The sequence below is a fragment of the Vicugna pacos genome, chromosome 12, assembly GCF_048564905.1.
Source record: "Vicugna pacos chromosome 12, VicPac4, whole genome shotgun sequence".
NCBI lineage: Eukaryota > Metazoa > Chordata > Mammalia > Artiodactyla > Camelidae > Vicugna > Vicugna pacos.
Window position 1 is genome coordinate 22946543 of NC_132998.1, and position 18505 is coordinate 22965047.

An 18505-nucleotide genomic window follows, 5' to 3' on the forward strand; every position below is an offset into this window, starting at 1 on the left:
TATTCCCAGGGGGCAAGCCAGTGGAAGCCAAGATGCCTGGCGGTGATAGGCCCGGAGCACACCAGGCAAAGCTGAGTGAGTGTGGGTAGAGCAGGTCTGCAGGAAGCAGAGCTCCTCCCAAGGTCAGTCAGGGAACTGTGGAAAACGGTGGGCTGCAGGGGTGACTGCGAGAACTCAGACGTGCCTGACCCACCTAAAAGCAATATTCAGTTTAAAACCAAAGCAAAGTATCTGCAGGGCAAGGGTACCGAGTTTTCCCTCCTCGTATCAAACATCGAGGTGATGTTAAACCTACAACAAACACCTATTATGAGGCTTCTACTTCTAGGCTTATCTTACCTGAAACCGGAGGTAGAACTTGGGGAGTGAAGGAGAGAGAAAAGAAGATGTGTAACAACCAAAGCACCACTACCATTTAGAGCAAGCTTCCAGGTAGGCACTAGAAGTGTTCTTACATATATTTTTATTTAATCCCCACCACCACCTATGAGGTAGGAACTACAATTATCCCCGTGTTACAGATGCAAAACAGGCATAGAGAGGTTAGGTCTCTTGCAGGCTGACAAGCGGGGGAGCCAGTTGGCCGCCTGGTTCCAGTTCAGGGTCCCTGCCTTTGAGGCACAAAAAAATGGGTAACCAGTAATCCTCAAACTGGAAACCATTTTCAAACACACAGGGTTAAAAGAGACATAATATTTAAAGCTGTGAGAGAAAGCAAAGTTGGCAAAGGTAAGCAAGTAACAAAGGAGAAAATGAGGTCAGAAGCTCATCTTATATGCGTGCTGAGTGGAAAACGAAGGAAGAGAATGCAGTGGAGACTGAGGAATTTTAGAGATAGAGGAAAATACCAAGAGTGTGAATGGCAGCAAGTCAAAGGAAAAGAGGATTTCAAGAATTTTAATAATATCAAAGGCTACAGAGAAAGACAGACCGAGGCTGGGCTCGTGCCACTAGGTGAGAGTGCAGTAACAAACCACCCCGCACCTCGGGCGTTAGAAAAGCGAAGTCTAACTCTTGCTCACGATACACACCCATCACGGGGTGACTGGGGATTCCTCTCCACATTTTCTTTCTCTAGGACCCAGGCTTGTGGTACAACCATCCGTAGCTTTGCCCTTTGAACCTGAGAGAGAATAGGACAGTGGCTAAGGCCTACCTCTTAAAGAGATTTTGCAAGTAAATGCACGGCTCTTCCACTCATACCTCATTGGTGGAAGTCAGTCACGTGACCACATTCAAAGGCAGAGGGTGAGGAAGTGAAATTCTACCATGAGCCTAAAAGGAATCAGCACTATTTGGTGAGCAGCACTAATAACTACCACACTGCTCCAACAGGAGCCTCAATGACAGTACACTTACTAACGTTTACCCAGTGTTCCACAGATTAAAAACACTTCTTACCTATATTATCTCACGAGAGCCCCACAAATCAAGGTCTGCTTTATTATTTCCATTTTAAAGCTGAGGCAACAGGCTTAAAGAAATTAAGTTACTTGCCCAAGGTCACATACTATTAAGTGGCAGGGCTGGGATTTGAACGCTAGTTTCCTGACACTTAGTCCAGTCTAGGACTGTTTCCTTGATGCCTCCAGGCAGACAGACGGCAGCAGATGCCAAATTGCAGTAGCTGAGAGATCAGTTGGAAGTGAAAAAATGGAAGAGCGTACACATTAAGAAGCTTAGATTTGATCTTGCAGCCATGGGAAGTTTCCTAGCTGGAGAGTGACATATTGAAAGGAATGTTTTAAAAGCTTAATTTACAGCCCTTCCAGTGTGCCCCAGACAGGCAGTCACATGCTCCTGGAAGGATTTTTAATTGTTTCAGCCTCTCAGTAAAGTGTGTTGGCAATATGGATCAGGAGTCTTTTTAAGAAGAGTTCATTCTCTTCTAGAACTCTTCTATAAGAATATAGCAAATAAGGGGTAGTAAGGCCATTAATATTACAGGAAAGTATTTTAATTACACACACAATTATAGCTTGGAAAAAACTTGTGAGTCCAAAGATAGGCAAACAAGAAAATGCAGTTTACCCACAAGACAGAATACAAGAGAACTTTTTCAAACACTTTCAAAGATTCTTCAGTGGCTTGGACAGGGAAGAGCCTCACCATGTAAAGTTAAGAAAGCAGAATATAAAACGATACAATGTTGAGACAATTATGAAAATATAGACACATACATATTCTCTGGGTAGCTGGATTATGAATGATCGTATTTCATTTACTTTGCTGGGTTTTCTAATTTTCTACAACATACATGTGTTGCTTTTATGAGAAAAAAATGACAAAATGTAAAAAGAAATTGATAACCACACAGGGTGAATTAGAAGAGAGTAGAAGCAAACAAAATCCATCCTTTTATGAGGGCACAGGGCAAAATAAATTTGTTATTGGGTTGTTTGAACTAAAAGATGTTACACTGCCTGTGAGGTAAGGAGGCAGTCACCAGTGGGGAAAGTACGGCTATTAGCCACAGCAGAAACAGAGCTGCAAAAAAAAGATGACTCATCACACCATCACCTTGTTAAGCAGCCACTCTTTTTATAGGAAGAATAGAATTACTCCTGACATTAGTCAGAATGTTACATTTGTGTAGCTGGTTGTCATCGCTTTATGATTTAGAAAACGATTGGTCTGAGAGTAAAGAGATCTGCACTCTGGATGGTGTCATCAACTCCTAATACCTTGGGAAAGCTGGGACCTCAACAGTTTCCTCATCTGTTAAAAAGCATAGGGTTAAAATAGGTGAACTCTAAAACATTTTTCAGCCTTAACTCTTCTGACTATTTTAGCCCATATTAATTTCATGTTAATGAAACCAACCTGTCAGAGTATTTGTGTAAAATATTTTCAGGTAGGCCACCCACCAAATAAAACTAAGTTAGAATGCTTTTTATATGTACCAGTATTTAAGGTGCCATATTAAATTAAAAGAGTCCTTTCTGCAAGATCTAACATTTCCAAAAATGGTTTGTAGACTTAAAGGAAAAGTTAGCTATGAGATTTTTGAAAAGTCTTATAATGAATTGTCTTTTTTTCCCCCCCAAAACTAAAGAGTCCAGTAGGAGGTAGAAGGTGGGGAACACATCTAACACACAGACATTCACACCACATACAACAACCTTTTGGTGTTACCTACTTTGCTTTGATAGTCAGGAGGATAAGCTTAATTGTCTTTTTTCTTTTGGATAACACTGCCTTTAAGTAAGAAATCTGGGAGAAATTTGCAAATATAAAATGCAGCTTAATTTCATTAAGTAGGGAAACAACAGATCAAACTCACCTGAATTTCCAGATAAAGAACAAGCGCCTTTGTTTAAAAAATACAGAAGATATTTTAAAGCAGGATTTAGCAAACTTTTTTCTTAAAGGCCAGATGGTAAATATTTTGAGCTTTTCATGCCAGAGAAAGGTCTCATTCATAAGTATGCAACTCTGCCTTTGTAGGCCAAAAGCAGAGAAAATACACTAGTAAGTGGGTGTGGCTACATTCCAATAAAGCTTTATTTACAAAAACAGATGTCCAACCAATCGGCTTGCCCCTGTTGTAAAGCATATTTTCTATTTATGCACTCAGTTAAGGTTAGAAGATGAGGATGGAAAGGCAGAGGAAGAAAAACAGTAAGTGGAAAGACTGAGATGAACGGGGAAGAGCCAAGTAAGGAGGTAGAGACAAAATGCAAGAAGGGCAGTGATTTAAACTAAGGAGAAAATTGAATATCCCCAGAAGCCAGTGTAGAAATGAAAAACAAAAAAACAGGAAGAGAGAAAGACAGTGATGAAGAGAAGCAGGAAATCTATTTCTAGTATTGTCACTAGACCACAAAGAAAAATGCCGGGGGTCAATTATAAACAAAAGACCTTACAACTAAACTTGGTGGGATTTCTTTTCCCTAAGAAGTAAATAATGTTTGACTCAGCTTTACGTTTTTATTTAAAAAAATTTTTTTGACATTATATATGCAAGAAAAACAGACTGAAGGAATTCAAAGAAAAGGGAGGTGTAAAAGAGTACCAAATCGGGACAGGACAGGGTGGTGACAGCCAGGAAAAAGAAGGAAAGGGTAAACTTTCCCTGTCCTCTCAGTCTCTGCTCTCTGGAATTTAAAGAGCCAAGCCTGATCTGCAACACTCTGGTCTTGCTGGAGATTTCCTGGAAAAAATATTTAGCTGGCACATGCCCAGCAGTGACATGGTGGCCATACCCTTCCCCCACCTCTTGAACCCATCCCAAGTGGTCTCAGCCTACCAACCACTTGCCTTTCCAGAAACTGCTCAATGTCAAATTCCTCCCTGGCACTATGAGTTCAATGTGCACACTGGGCTTTAATAACGGGTGGAAAATCAACCCTGAGTCAATTTCCTCATCCACTGGTCACACCTCAGCATTTCCTTTCTATTAAGAATTACACCAAAAGGATCTCCAGACCTAGGGGTCCTCTGGAACTTTAGTTCTCATGACTAAAGTACACTCACCAGGGCTGACCTTTTAAACCTCAAAACCTGAGACGTGAGAAAAGAGAATAAAGGGTTCATATCTGTTGGGCAGAATTACAAACTACCTCAATTAAGTGGGGATCTCCCACTCTCCACCCTCTTCCATTCCTCTCTCTAGCACTCTCTCTCCTCCAGAGAGACAGTTCAACAGCATCTTCTCAATCCTTATCTGGCTTTAAATAACTCACATTCAGGAAGTTCTTCTTTACATTTAACCCAAATCCCTTCTGCTACAGTTAAAACCCATTTCGTCAATGGAGATTTGGAACAGCTGGTTCCCATTCTCTTTATGGCAACTCCTCTTAAAGATTCATAGGCTTATAAAGGACATCCATACCAACTTCACCCAAGGCATATAGCTTCCTTTGCTTAAGTGTTTTCCAAAAATATTTTACTATACAGTTATCAATAACCAATTGCCTAGTTTGTGGAGGGCTTACCCACTGAGCAAATTCCTACAGCTGAAGAAAGACAATAGCCCCTATCCAATTACTCAAGGGATTGCCTGCATTAATAAATACCTATGCTTTTGTGAAGACAGTATTAGTTTGAAGTTTGGGACAGAACAAAGACTAAACCTAGAGCAGAATGTTTATGTCTGAGTAGGGAAGCATGTAGGAATGACCAATCTTTGGCCAAATGCCTACAGCTCTGCTCAAAAATATCACCTCTTTGTGTGAGCAAGATGAGGCATTTTAGAACTTTGACAAATAGCACCCAATGTTGGTCTCCCACTGAAATTTGTAATTCTATCTTCCCCCATTACATATCTCAAACTGTTTCTTCTCTAAAGCATTAAAAGAGGGGGAAAAAAAACCCTGGAGCAATACAAAAGATGTTCAGCTGACTTTAGGAGCAAACAACATATGTTCTTGAACATCTGTGCTTTTCCCAAGCTATTTTTTTTCACTATTGTCAAGAGAAAAGAAGTTTAGTGGAATGTTTCTCCACAGAGGCACAAGTCTACAATACTCCTTGTTGATTACATATAAAAGACACAAAATATTAGTTTATTAAAAGCAGCTTCAACCATTGCTGTACAAAGCAGTTCTCTGATGGAACAGATTTATGAAGTAACAGCTGAAAGGTATGCAGATCACAAGATACATGACAAATGTACTTTATTACACGGATCAGAAATACCATATGTACTAGCAGTTACTGTACAGTGATCCACAACACCCAACCAAGACTATTTAAAGGTTTTGCTGATATTGAAAACTATAAAGACACTATGCGAGAGAAAGTGTTTCATAAGATAGCATAATGCCAAGGCAAGTCATCGCTTTAGGAAATTAAATACACTCTGCATATTATAAACTTAATGTGTTGTAAAACTATGCCATTCTTTAAATTAAAATGCGAAGGACTTTACCCATTCATTGTTTAAAGCAGATGTTTATAACGTTTTTCCATACTTTCAAGTGGAACTTCACAGAATGAATGCCAGACTTAGCAATATTAACAAATATAAGATTTCAGACCTTGTTATTTCCACCAGAAAGATACTTAAGTCTGCAATCACGGGGTGCCAAAAGACTATAAGGGCAAAATAAGCACAATACGTTTCAACATGCCAACTTCCTGCAAGGCACTTCTTAGCTGGAAAGGATTTCTGCCTGAAATTCCAAGTGTTACGTTCCAATCAAGTGGCCATCTAGCCTTAGCTTGAGAGGACAGTCCTCCCAAGGCTGTTTGTTTCACCTCCCAGCTTCTTGGTTAAAAGGGTCTTCCTTAGACTGAATCAATAGTACCTGTCTCTGAAGCTTCCCATCAGAGGCAATCATTCTACACTACACTAGTGGCCTCGCTCACTACTTAATACTTGCATAGCTTTGTGCGAGTTTACTTACCTCTTCAAAGCTGTTGCCTCCCCTGAAAATAGAGATAAGAGTATTGATCCCACAGTATTGTTTAAAGGATTAAATGAAATAATACAGGAAAAGCATTTAACTCAGTAAGCATTCTCTAAATGTTGGCTGTTATTTCTACTATTTTTTTAGGAAATGAGTCTTGACATCACATCCTTTTTTTCTCCTGCTCTAAAAGATTCTTGGCTTTCAACTATGTAAAATTAGGGGTTTTCGTCAGCAGGACAAACTTGGTCCAGGCCCACCTGGGACAGGGCCCTAGGAACAGGAGAGTGGCCTTTAACCTGGCATGAGTATTAACAGTTTCCTACTCTCCCTCAACACTTCCTTGTTAAAATGGTATGTGTCTGCTGCAGTGGCTGGCAAATACAGGGAAAAAGCGTATTTTGTGCCTAGCATGAATCTTAATCACTCTGCCACGTGGCATCAGAAGTTAGTCATTTAGCTAGTAAGCTCAGTCAACAACCCACCATCTGCATCTCAATTATAGTATTCATAAATTTGGAAATTTAAATCGAGTCATCTATAGCAAATTACTTCTTTTTCCCCAACTCCTAAAAATCATATCCCAGATACACTAGTCCAAATTTTGAAAATATTCATATTTCCTCATAAGCAAATGTATTCTGCTGCATATTTATTCTAGGCAGCATGTGAACCAGTCGGGGGAGAAAATGTATCTACAATGTGACATTAGAAAAAAAAAAGATGTGGTCAAAACTACTTGATTCTACCTTCAGAGCTTTAACTGCAGTTCACATTTCTTCTCCAATTAGTAGCTTGGGCACTGCTGACTGTGGGCTGAAGCTTTAGGATGGATGGGGTCAGCCCATTCGAAGGGGTGCTACCTAAGGAATTCCAGTCTGGTTTGGGCCCAGAGATTTAAGAAGGGGCCTATAAACTGAAACCTACTCTTTATCTGATCCTGAGTCCACAAAATGGACTGAACCAAAAATAGTTATTTACCCTAAAACTACCATTTTCTCTTAGCAAGAGCTTGCAGATCCTTGAGAGGCAGAGTGGCATTACAAGGGTATAGGCTCTGAAGCTTGACTGTATGAATCTGAATCCCACTTCTCCTGGTTTTAGTTATATGGCCCATGTGCCTCAGTTTCCTCTTGTGTAAACAAAGATATTAGTACCAAACTCACAGGATTGCTGGGAGGATTAAATGAGTTAACACTTCAATTAAAGAGTTTAGGATTAAATAATTTAGACCAAGGCCTGATACACAAAGCAACCGATAAATGAAAGCATTTTGATTATCCTTAGATATTTTAATTTTAAATTTAATTTCTTAAAAACAAAAATGTCACATTCAGTTCCCAGTATGCCCATTCCATCTAATTCTAAAAAATGATTTGGTGCTTAGCTTGAGCTCCATCTGGTGGCTTTACAGAATTCTCGGGAAAACATCCCTCAGATAAAAAGATGACAAATTTTACATAGGCAAGCTAATCATTTAAGAGATTAAAGGGCTATGCTACACTTTCTAATTTACAATTTAGGAAAAAAAGCAACAAAGTGATCATATGCTGCACTCATTTTGGAACGCTAGTCTAAATTTCCCACCAAAATTTGGAGGTGGGAAGAATCCTGCTGGCCATGCAGGTCAGGAATTCAGTGACCTTAGAGGCCTCAATCACAATCTATCCATGACAGTTTCTCTTTAATAGCCACACTGCCAGAGGCCATAGGACACTTGAGAACATGTCTCTCAAATACATTTTTGACAGTGGTATTTTGATTTTTGACCCTGTTAACTTTTAAGTTAAATCCTGACTGTATAAACTTCATGACTAGACAAACGTAAGTGAACTTCCTAACACTACCGACAAGCCTTGAATGGAAGCTCAAAGCTACTACTGTTGGAGTCAAATCAGAGGTTATCAGCCTCAGAAAACATATCCCTGGCATTGACCTCTGACCTCAACTTAAAGAAAATCCAGCAAAAACATACCTGACAACGCTGCCAAATTTTAAATAAGCACCAAGTGTATAAAATCACTGAGGTAGACAATTCCTATGATGGAAAAAAAAAAGTAAATAATTTAGCTGTTATGTTTAGCCTAATATTGTCATGGCTTACTTGGATAATGTTGGCAACTTTTTGTTTCATTAATAAACATTTATGTATTTGCCTTTTCCTCACAAATTCTATTTATTTTTCATAACTGTATCAAAGGGCAAAAAAAAGCCATGAACTCTTCTGAACTTTTCAACTCACACCTTGTTAGCTTCCTTAAGTATTTAAAAATAATCCACTTTTTGGTGAACTAACCGAGCAAACTGAGAAAAGTCTATTATATAAAATGATTCTAAGATTTTACTGGCATTAAAATTCAGATTCAAATCTCCTAGAAGATTTGAGCCATGTCCTATTTATCTCTATATTGTGTCCTGGTCTAGCAATGTGCCCAATACAAAATTTGTGTCGTGATGACTAAGTGATCTTATTCTAACAAGTCTCACCTTTAACTTGGTTTTCCTCTGAAGCTAACAGCCTCTTCTGGGTAGATACGCAGGAGAGGGCAGACACCTCGTCTTATTCCCTGGGTCCCTAGCACCTGGAAAAGTCCCCAGCACACAACAGGCACCCAATAAATACCTGCTGTTCTAGTGAACACATAATGATGCTTAATATGATTACAGTAAATTTTAGAAAGAATGCTAAGTTTAAATTGCTTACCTAAAAGTAAACTTAAATAAGCATGAAATTAGTAAACTGTAGCAAGACAGATTTAACAAAAATCATTTCATTATACTAGCATTTCCAACAGTATATCCTACTCTTTAGAATACTAATTTCAAGGGGTCAAGGTTAAACAGGTCTCTTTATTGCTAGATCTCAGTAAAACTATATACATATACCTGGTTTTGTTACATTTTGCACATATTGCTCTTTTTTTTAATAAACTGAAGGTTTGTGGCAACCCTGGTCAAAGTCTATCAGCACCATTTTTCTAACAGCATTATTTTTTAAGGTATGTATATTGTTGTTTTACATATAATGCCATTGCACACTTAATAGACTGCAGTATAATATGAACATAATTTTTATATCCACTGGGAAACCAAAAAACTCATGCGACCCGTTTTACTGCAGTGGTCTGGAACCAAACCTGCACTATCTCTGATGTATGCCTGTACTAATACTAAGCTGGTATTTTTTTTGAATCTTCAACTATGTAGCATTTCACAAATTGATGGGGCCATGGATTTCTTCACCATGCATCCAGAAAAGCTAATTCTGAGAAGCATACTCTGAGAAGTGTTGCATTATTTTAGGCTGCAAATGAAGAACATAAAATTAGTTTCCAAGATGTTCTATACTCCTAAAAAGATGGAGCATACTAATTTGTACATGTTAACATTCTATCTAAAAACTTTAAATCTTTCAAAAATTAACTGAAGAATCTGGTCTTCTCTAATACTAGGAAACCTTAAGGATATATGAAAGAAGAGATCTTCAGGATTTAGACAGATTCTCTTTTACTCTGAATTATATAAAATCAAAACTCCAAACAAGTACTGCTTACATATTATTTGAAAATACGTCAGTGGATCATGTAACAGTTTATTTTAAATCTAAGTTAGCTCAAATTTGTCAGTATAATATCATGCTTTATCTTTACTAAGACCGAACAATTACAACCACACTAATACCTGAGAGAATTCTGATGTCTGATGATCCCTGAATATTGGATGGCATTCAATTAAATTATCAGTATAGCTCTCATTCATCAAAAAAAAAATTTTATTCAGGTTACTGAAACAAATTTGAGGAGTTACGTTGAGTTTGAATTGAAGAAAAAGGTCAAGCTAAAAAAATGGAAACCAAGTTTTCATCTGGTGGAAGCTGAAATCAAGGTATACATCCAAATTAAAGATCTGCCCCATGTGGGGTTCTCCAAGTTTTGCAGAGTCTACCAGGCCAAACCCTTCGCTGCCTTCATGGCTTTTGCTTTGCTCTTCCCCTTCTTTTTCTCTCGTGTTGCCTTCAGCCTTTTTCTTTGCCTCTGGTTCATCCATATAGGGTACTGTCCATGCTGGTCTAGAAGAGTCTTTTTGTTTCTCTTAATATCAGTCTCCATTTTCATGTTATCTAAATAAAAAAGGGAAAAACTATTGCTACTCACAAATGAAGAAACAACCCCATGAAAAAGCATATTAATGCAACAGACATCAGATTTAAAAGTGGCATGAAATTGCAAATGCAAAAAAAAAAAATCTATTTGTGTAATGTTGTTTGACTAACATTCGAAAAACTCCTTACAGCACATTCAGTGCAATCACACACATGCTGCCATGTGTTCCCACATGAAAGACCTAAAAAGTATCTATGAGGAACTAGAGACATCATCTATTTAGTCACTAAGAAACTTTCTAAAGAATGTTGTTATGATTGATTGTCCTTTGGAAGAGTCGAAGTTAAACTGGAAACATTTAGGAGATATGGGTTTGAATTACCACATTAGGGATAACTGTGTGGACCTGAACACGTGAGAGTTAATAGAACACTTCTCAGGTTAGATGCTTTTTTGGGCTAAATGAAATAGCTGTGCCAATGAGAAGCACACCTGCACTTCTAATAGACAGGCCTTAGACTTAAACTATTAGGATAATGACTGGTCACTTTCAATGAAGTATACCTGGAAGAGCCACAGTAGTAAGCAACAAGCTTCTGATGACAGAGAAGACCTAGATATATCCTGGGGCCAATACACTTTTTTTATCCAGATAACACCCAGAGATCCAGCCCTACTAACAGAAGACTCAGCAGGAAGCTCAGAGCGGTCATGCTGCGGTCCATCTATCGTGGACATGTCCAGAACACCCCTCTCTGGGAACTTACCAGCGTATACAGGTCTCCCATGATCTCTGCTGCCTGACATTATATTAATTCATTTATCTGGTTTTCTTTCTGTCTCTTCCAATATGATGTAAATCCCATGAGGATGGAGGCCATTTCTCTGTTACTCATCACTGTTGCCTCAGTACCTAGACTAGTCCCTGGTATACATTAGCCATTCAATAACTGGTCTTGAATGATTATTTTAGGTGCTCTTCTAGGTTCTGAGGATACAGTTGCCCAAATAAGCTGCTTGCTTTCATGGAGTTCTCAATGTTCTCTTGAGCGGAGAATAACAAAGCAAACTCAGCCTGTGGTCAGAGGCTTTTTAAAGAAAAGTATCAAAACCAGACTAAGTAGGACTAGGAACGCTGTGATAAGCAATGTGTTGGTTTAAGCAGAGGAATGACATAACTGATGTGTTGACTTAAGCATGGGAATGACACAACTGATTTATATTCTGAAAAGATTATACTGGGTGATGTGTCAAAAATAAATCAGAAATGAGCAAGAGCTGAAGAGAGAAGTAAAATGACTACTACTGTGGCTCAGGCAAGAGTTAATGGTCACCAAAGTGAAAGCACGAAAGCAGGAGAAAAATGGGTAGATTCCTGATGTATTTTTGGAGATACTCAAGAAGACATGCTAGCGGTTTACAGACAGGGGGATAAAGGAACGAGGAATCAAGGATAATGACTTTTACACACATTACACAGCCTTCAACTTTACACTATGATTAAAACAGAGGTACCTAGAATCTGTCAAAATCAAATACAAGGAAACTGATCTTCTCAGGACAATATAAGGGCAAAGGACTCTCAAAATGAAATCTGGATCTTACAAAGGGTAAAATAAAGAAAGATCTCCTTCTATCCTGCCTAGTTCCTGACTGCAGTGTAGCCTTCCAATGAGAGAGTGTCTAGGTTTGCTTCCTCCTGCAGTACTATTTTCTGAGACACTTAGACTACTGTATAAGCACCAAAGGCTCACTCTTGAATAATCCAAAACGTGCCTATCACATGAACAGACTTTGAAACGGCATAGGCACAGAATCTCTAGTAGCATCTCCAAAGAATTATGCGGGCATGGCAGGAGGTTTGTAGAGAAGCACGTGTAAGAGAGAATGGAAGGCAGTCAAAAAGGAGGAAAGAGTCAAAAAGGAAGCTGACATACATATATTTTTTAAATGAAACACATAAACTCACCTGTTTCTTCTTTCACCAAACACTGGGTTTTCTCTTGACAATGTTTAGGTTCCACCACAGTTACTATCTCTTGAACGTCTTTCATCAAAACATCACTATCTACTTTAAGAATACTTTTAAGTCTGCTGAGCTCCTTTGGGGCATTCTTTTTTCTCTTTTCAGCACGCATCTTTCTTTTCCACTTACTCCGTAAACTTTTAGCCATATTTTACCTAGAAAGTTAACAAAAATACACATTCAAAAGCAACTTTATTATCCAAAAAAAATAAAAGGCAGGGGGGAGAATCCTTGGAAAACCACATCAAGAGGTATCTCTACAGAACATGAACAAATGGAAGTAAACTCTTCACTCTGTTCATGATTTATGACAGCATAATGTGCTAGTTATGTGAGGATCAACATGGCATACACAACCACTCAGTAACAATTAAGAACACCAAACCAAACTCCCTGTGGCCACTGACACACTGTAAGTCAAGCCAATTCTGAAAGCTCCTATAGTTTCCATACGAGATGAAGAAATTTAATTTCCTCCCAAATGCAAAGAGCACCATCACCTTACACTGATGCGACATCTTAAAATTACAATGTTTTATAAATCTTTTAACTGAACCTTGATTTCCCCTAAGCCTACAGGAGACCCCACCCACCTCACTCTTCTTCATTATCCACCCCCTCAAGTCAATCTAGCTATTTTAAACTTGTCTATTCCCACCCTTGCTTTCTCTCTCCCCTTTAGTCCCAGCCCTAAGTCCTCCACAAGGTGGTCAGTGTGAGCTTTTAAAAACTTAAGTGGAAAAAAAAAAACAAACTTAAGTGGGGGGGGGCGGTTAAGACGATAGTTCACTGGTAGAGTGCCTGCTTAGCAGGCATGACGCCCTGGGTTCAATGCCCAGTACTTCCATTAAAAATAAACAAATAAACCTAATCACCTCCCCTCAAAAAATAATTAAAAAAAAAACACCTTAAAGAGCATATCACTGTCTTTCTTGGAATTAATGACTTTCCACCTCATATATTCATATGAGGTTATTTGTGACCTCGCCCCTGCCTCGTTAAACTCTTGTCTTAGCTCCATTCCATCTGAAAAACTTCCAATCAATGACAACCTAGCGACAGTGTGAGGATGTGATGAGTGGTGGGAAGAAATTATAGGGATTATAAAGAGTTTAGAGAGAAACTTTTGGGAGTGATTTATAACATCTTGACTGTGCTGATGGATTTACGTCTGTGTGATACACACACATACATAATCTCAAAATATTTTACACGCGGTTTATTGTGTTAATTATACATCAATAAAGCAGTTAAACAAACCATTAGGACATTACTTTAGGGGGAAAACAAAGAAAAACAAAAACGTCCAAACAACGTCCCCTTCAGTACTTTTATATTCGCTGTTTCTATGTCTGGGAACTGATCCTTCCCTTCATTACGTCAGAAAGGGCTTCTCTGACCCCTGTAAACTCCCCTCCTTTTACTCTCTGCCACATCACCGTTTTCTTTCTTTTTTAATACGTGTTACAATCTGAAATTATTTAGTTTACTTTCTGTCATCCCCCGGGGGCTGTGGGCGCCACAAAGGCAGAGGCTAAATAGGTCTTATTCACCACTGGTTTCCCCAATGAGTAGCGCTTTGCACATCGTAAAGTTTAAACAAACACTTGTTCAACGAGAGACATTTTTTGGACGCCAGCAACCACAAACTAACTCTGTTCCCCTGGGTCCAACAACCGAAGCCCTACGAGGGGAAGGGAGAAAGAGGCTCCGATACCCAACCTTGAGGGCCGAAGTCACCTGAGCGAGGCTGACCGACCAAGGACTCCACTTCCCATACAGCACGGGGAAGCCCGAAGGCCGCCACCAAGACCACGGGATACCCTGGCCCTTGAGGAGGCCCGCGTCTCTGCATCGGGCTCAAGCTCCCCCACAGAGGAACGAGGCTGGAGACGAGACTACCCAAGGGCGGCAAAATCGAGTCCCGTGTCCCAATCCACACCCGACTTGAGCCAGGAGGTACAGAACTCACCAGACAGCGGGTTCAGGAACTCAGACGCCGCAAGCCACTCACGCCGCGAGCAACCTCCTCACTTCCGCCTTCCTGGAGCAACAGGCTCCACTGCCCCCGCCCCCTGGGCAGCGCGCTGCACGCCGGGAGCCAAAATGCCCGGATCTCCTCGAGAGGCGGGGTCATCTGAAGCCCTGCGCTGACGCACTTCCTGCCTTCGGTGAGAGGGCGGACCTAGGAGCTTGGCCCCTCCCACATAGGTTCGGAAGTCGGACTTGCAGAATGCGGAAGAGAACCTGGGTGGAGAGCCCGCTAAGCCTACTTCCCGATTGTGGGCGGGGTAGTCCCCGGACCGACCCGAGGAGCGGTCATGGCCGGGCGACCCTGTCTGGCCGGTAGGGAGCTCAGAGCCGACCTTTACATTTCAAGTAAAGTCCGGTCTTACAGCTCCTAGGATATTCGTCACCCGACGTGTTCTAGAAGCTGAATTAAGATCATTATTTACAACCATGATATCTTCCCATACTAGGTGATGGTCTCACGGTTGTATACATATGTCAAAACTTGTCAAACTGTATCTAAATATGTGCAATTCGTTTTATGTCAGTTATACCTCAAAGCTGTTAACCAAAAACAAAAACCCCCATCCCAAAGACAAGTTCATACTAATGTAGTTCAACCAGTGTTTACCTGGCTAATCATTTAATATACACCAGACACAATGCTAAGCCTAGGACTCTTAGATGACCGTCAGATTGATCACAAATAACACCAGTTCTTTTGATTATTATTTTACATGTGCTCCTAACAGCACGGGGTTTGGAACCAGGCAAGTCTGTGGTATTTATGATTCGAATACTTCTTGTGAGTGATATAATCTAATACTAGGCAGGGGATATAAGAGCTTAAGGAATGGTTGCTTTTATCATTTTTATATGATAATTTCATACATGCATAGGTATCTGTAAGCACTATTTTCTGGAAATATGTAACATATACCAAAAAACAGGAAATAAATTGTCTTTAATCATGGTCAAGAAAACTCCTGTCTCATTACTAGTAAGAGAAGTTCTTCCAGAGACAATTTGTGGGTATCTTTTTTCTTTACATTTGTGTCCTTGAAGAAATCGTGCATCATATGGAAATTACTAAACTCAGAATACAGCAAGTTTTTTTTTTAAAGAGGCTGAAAAAAAGCTCATAACGTGGTGTATTTTTTAAAAAGCATGCCTGAAAAGCCTGCTTTCTTTAAATTGGAGATTAAGTTCCTATAGAGCAAATGAATTTCTGTTTTACACATTAACCATATATTAGATTTTAGCTAACCTCTCCCAAGAATCATGTTCACATTTCATTTTAAATTAAAGAAAGCTCACTTTCAGATAGTCCAAACTGACTGCATCTTACTTAAAACACTAGGCCAAAACTTTTGAGTAGACACTTGGCACAAGAAAAGAGAAAAAAAATTATTATGAAAATGTCATAAAGTTAAATATATGCCATAATTCTGCATTACTAAGGCTTTAAAAGGCTAAATCCTAGATTGCACAGAGAAAAAACCTTTCTAACTTACATTTCTCACCAGTTTGTATAAAAGCAGTTCTAACAGAATAGTTAAATGACCTTGGTATATTTAAAAATCCTTAATTCATTCCTTCATTCATACATTTGAGTATGCATTCTGTGAGAGATACTATGCTGGGTATACAAAAATGTTGGGAACTAACCTACTGTCTTCAAGAAACTTTAACCCCTCAAACCGAGGACAAAGCTTAAGCATCAAACTGGACATTGCTTCGGCTCCATCACAGAGCTAGAAGCCTATAGGACTGGAGGCACAGTGGGTAGCACTGAATACCTGACAGAAAGCAGAATGGTTCCCCATCACAAAACCATGCACCAGCTACCAGCATCAGCTAATGGGGCCTCTGCAGCCAGGCCTCACCTAGGGAACTCCCTATCTGAATAATCACTTTGTAACCTGCAGGAAGACATCTGAGATTCAGATGGTGACTCCATGTTGCCCAGACACAGGTGATGGGGACTTAAAAACAAAGATTTACAAAGATGAATAAGCAAAAAGAACCTAACTTCCCAGCTATTCCAAAAATGCCTGCAGTTGGCTGATAATACCACTAATCCCCAGAAGTGGAACAAGTGGATAAAAACCAGGTGTGAGGTCTGCAGAAAAGAAATGAAGGCAGGTAGTCACTTCTTTCCCCAAATTACATCCAATAAAAACAGTTCTCAGATACTGCTCTTTCCATTTTCCTCCTCCCTCCTTGGCTATACTGTGTACGTTGCTCATGGAATTGCCTGTTACTCTACCTAGTCTTGCTAATTCCACTTTTTAAAATATTTGTGGACTCCGCATATTTTCACATTTACCTGATGCAAAAAAATTGAGGTTGCTCGGGCCCTTTTACCCAGCAATCCTGCTTCCAGGTATATTCCCTACGCAGGCAAACTCTCGTATCTGTGCATCCTGGGACACACACAAGGACGTACGTGGCAGTACTGACTGTGATAGTAAAAAAGGAGCGACCATATAAAATTCATTGTAAGAAGAATGTATGAATAACTATGGTTGATTTACAAAATATAATACTCTGTACCAGTAGTCTTGGTCTTGTGATCTCTTTACACTCTTACAGTATTTGTCATATCAGAAGTAAGTTTTTAAAGTTTGCCTGTCATTTAAAAAAGATTAATTACATGTCATATATGATTTTTATTAAAGAAACTGTATTTCCCAAACAAAATTTTGCTGGAAAAAAAAATGGCACTGCTTTACATTTTTTAAATGTCAAATCTGCATTTGCTTATTTAATATCTTTAGTCACAATTTGGACTGACAACAGTAACATTAATTAATAACAACATCTGACATTAACAAACACTTATTTTATATGATGTATCCATCTCATTTAATCCTTGTATCAGCACAATAAAGTAGGTGTTTTTATTCCCATTATAAAGATGAGGTAAAAGATCTAAGAAGGATAAGTAATTTTCCAAAGATCTCATAATCAGTTGGTTGCATAGTAAGGATTCCATTTATATGCTCTTACCTGTGATGCTATGTTAAAACTTGAGTACATCATCATGCAATTGGTATTCAATAATCAACTGATAGTGATGGAATCAAATTTACATCTAAAACTCACCAAAGGCTAAATCTATATACCATTAATTTATTTCTAAAGTTTAATAGTTGGGAAATGATGCTTAGTGAATGTTATGGGCTGAGTTGTATCCTCTAAAAATTCATATGATAAAGTCTGTCTTAGTCTATTCAGGCAGCCATAGCAAAACACTAGAGATTGCGTTGTTTATAAACAACAGAAATACATTTCGCACAGTTCTAGAGGCTAGTAAGTCCAAGATCAAAGTGCAGGCATATTCTGTATCTAGTTAAAGTTCCTCTTTCTGATTCACAAACGGTGTCTTTTGGCTGTCACCACAAATAGCAGAAAGAGTGAGAGATCTCTACAGGGTTTCTTTTATGAGAGCACTAATCTCATTCGTGAGAACTCTATCCTTATGATCTAAGTACATCCCAAAAGCCCTACCTCCTCACACCATCACAGTGGCCATTAGGTTTCAACAAATTGTTCTGGGGGACACAAACATTCAGACCACTGCAAAGTCCTAACCCCCAGGACCTGAGGATGTGACTGTATTTGGAGATGGTCTTTAAAGAGGTACTTAAAGTAAACTGAGGTCATTAGGGTGGGCCCAAATCCAATAGGACTGGTGTCCTTATAAGAAGAGGAAATTTGGACACAGACAGGTGCAGAGAGAAGTCCGTGTGAAGATACGGGGAGATGACCATCTACCAGCCAAAGAGAGACCTTAGATCCAACCCAGCTGACACCTTTGACCTCACACTTCTAGCCTCCAGAGCTGTAAGAAAATTAATTTCTGTTCAGGCCACACAGTCCGTGATACTTTGTTATGGCACCTTAGCAATCTAATGCAGTCAGGAATTGGCCAAAGTTTCCCTGGCCACCAGTATACTGCTATAATTTTTATATGAAACCTGTACTTAAAAAAAAGCTAATAATGTTAA

General features: G+C 39.3%; 1 protein-coding gene across 1 annotated transcript; it reads right to left on the reverse strand.

Moving 5' to 3' along the window:
* Positions 1–10107: 10107 nt before the first annotated feature.
* LLPH (LLP homolog, long-term synaptic facilitation factor) lies at positions 10108–14595 on the reverse strand. Its single transcript, XM_006205824.4, has 3 exons — positions 14455–14595; positions 12426–12637; positions 10108–10473 (listed from the first exon to the last, which is right to left on the reverse strand). The coding sequence occupies exons 2-3, from the start codon at positions 12628–12630 to the stop codon at positions 10295–10297; spliced, it is 384 nt and encodes a 127-aa protein (XP_006205886.1). The 5' UTR covers positions 12631–12637; positions 14455–14595; the 3' UTR covers positions 10108–10294.
* Positions 14596–18505: the final 3910 nt, after the last annotated feature.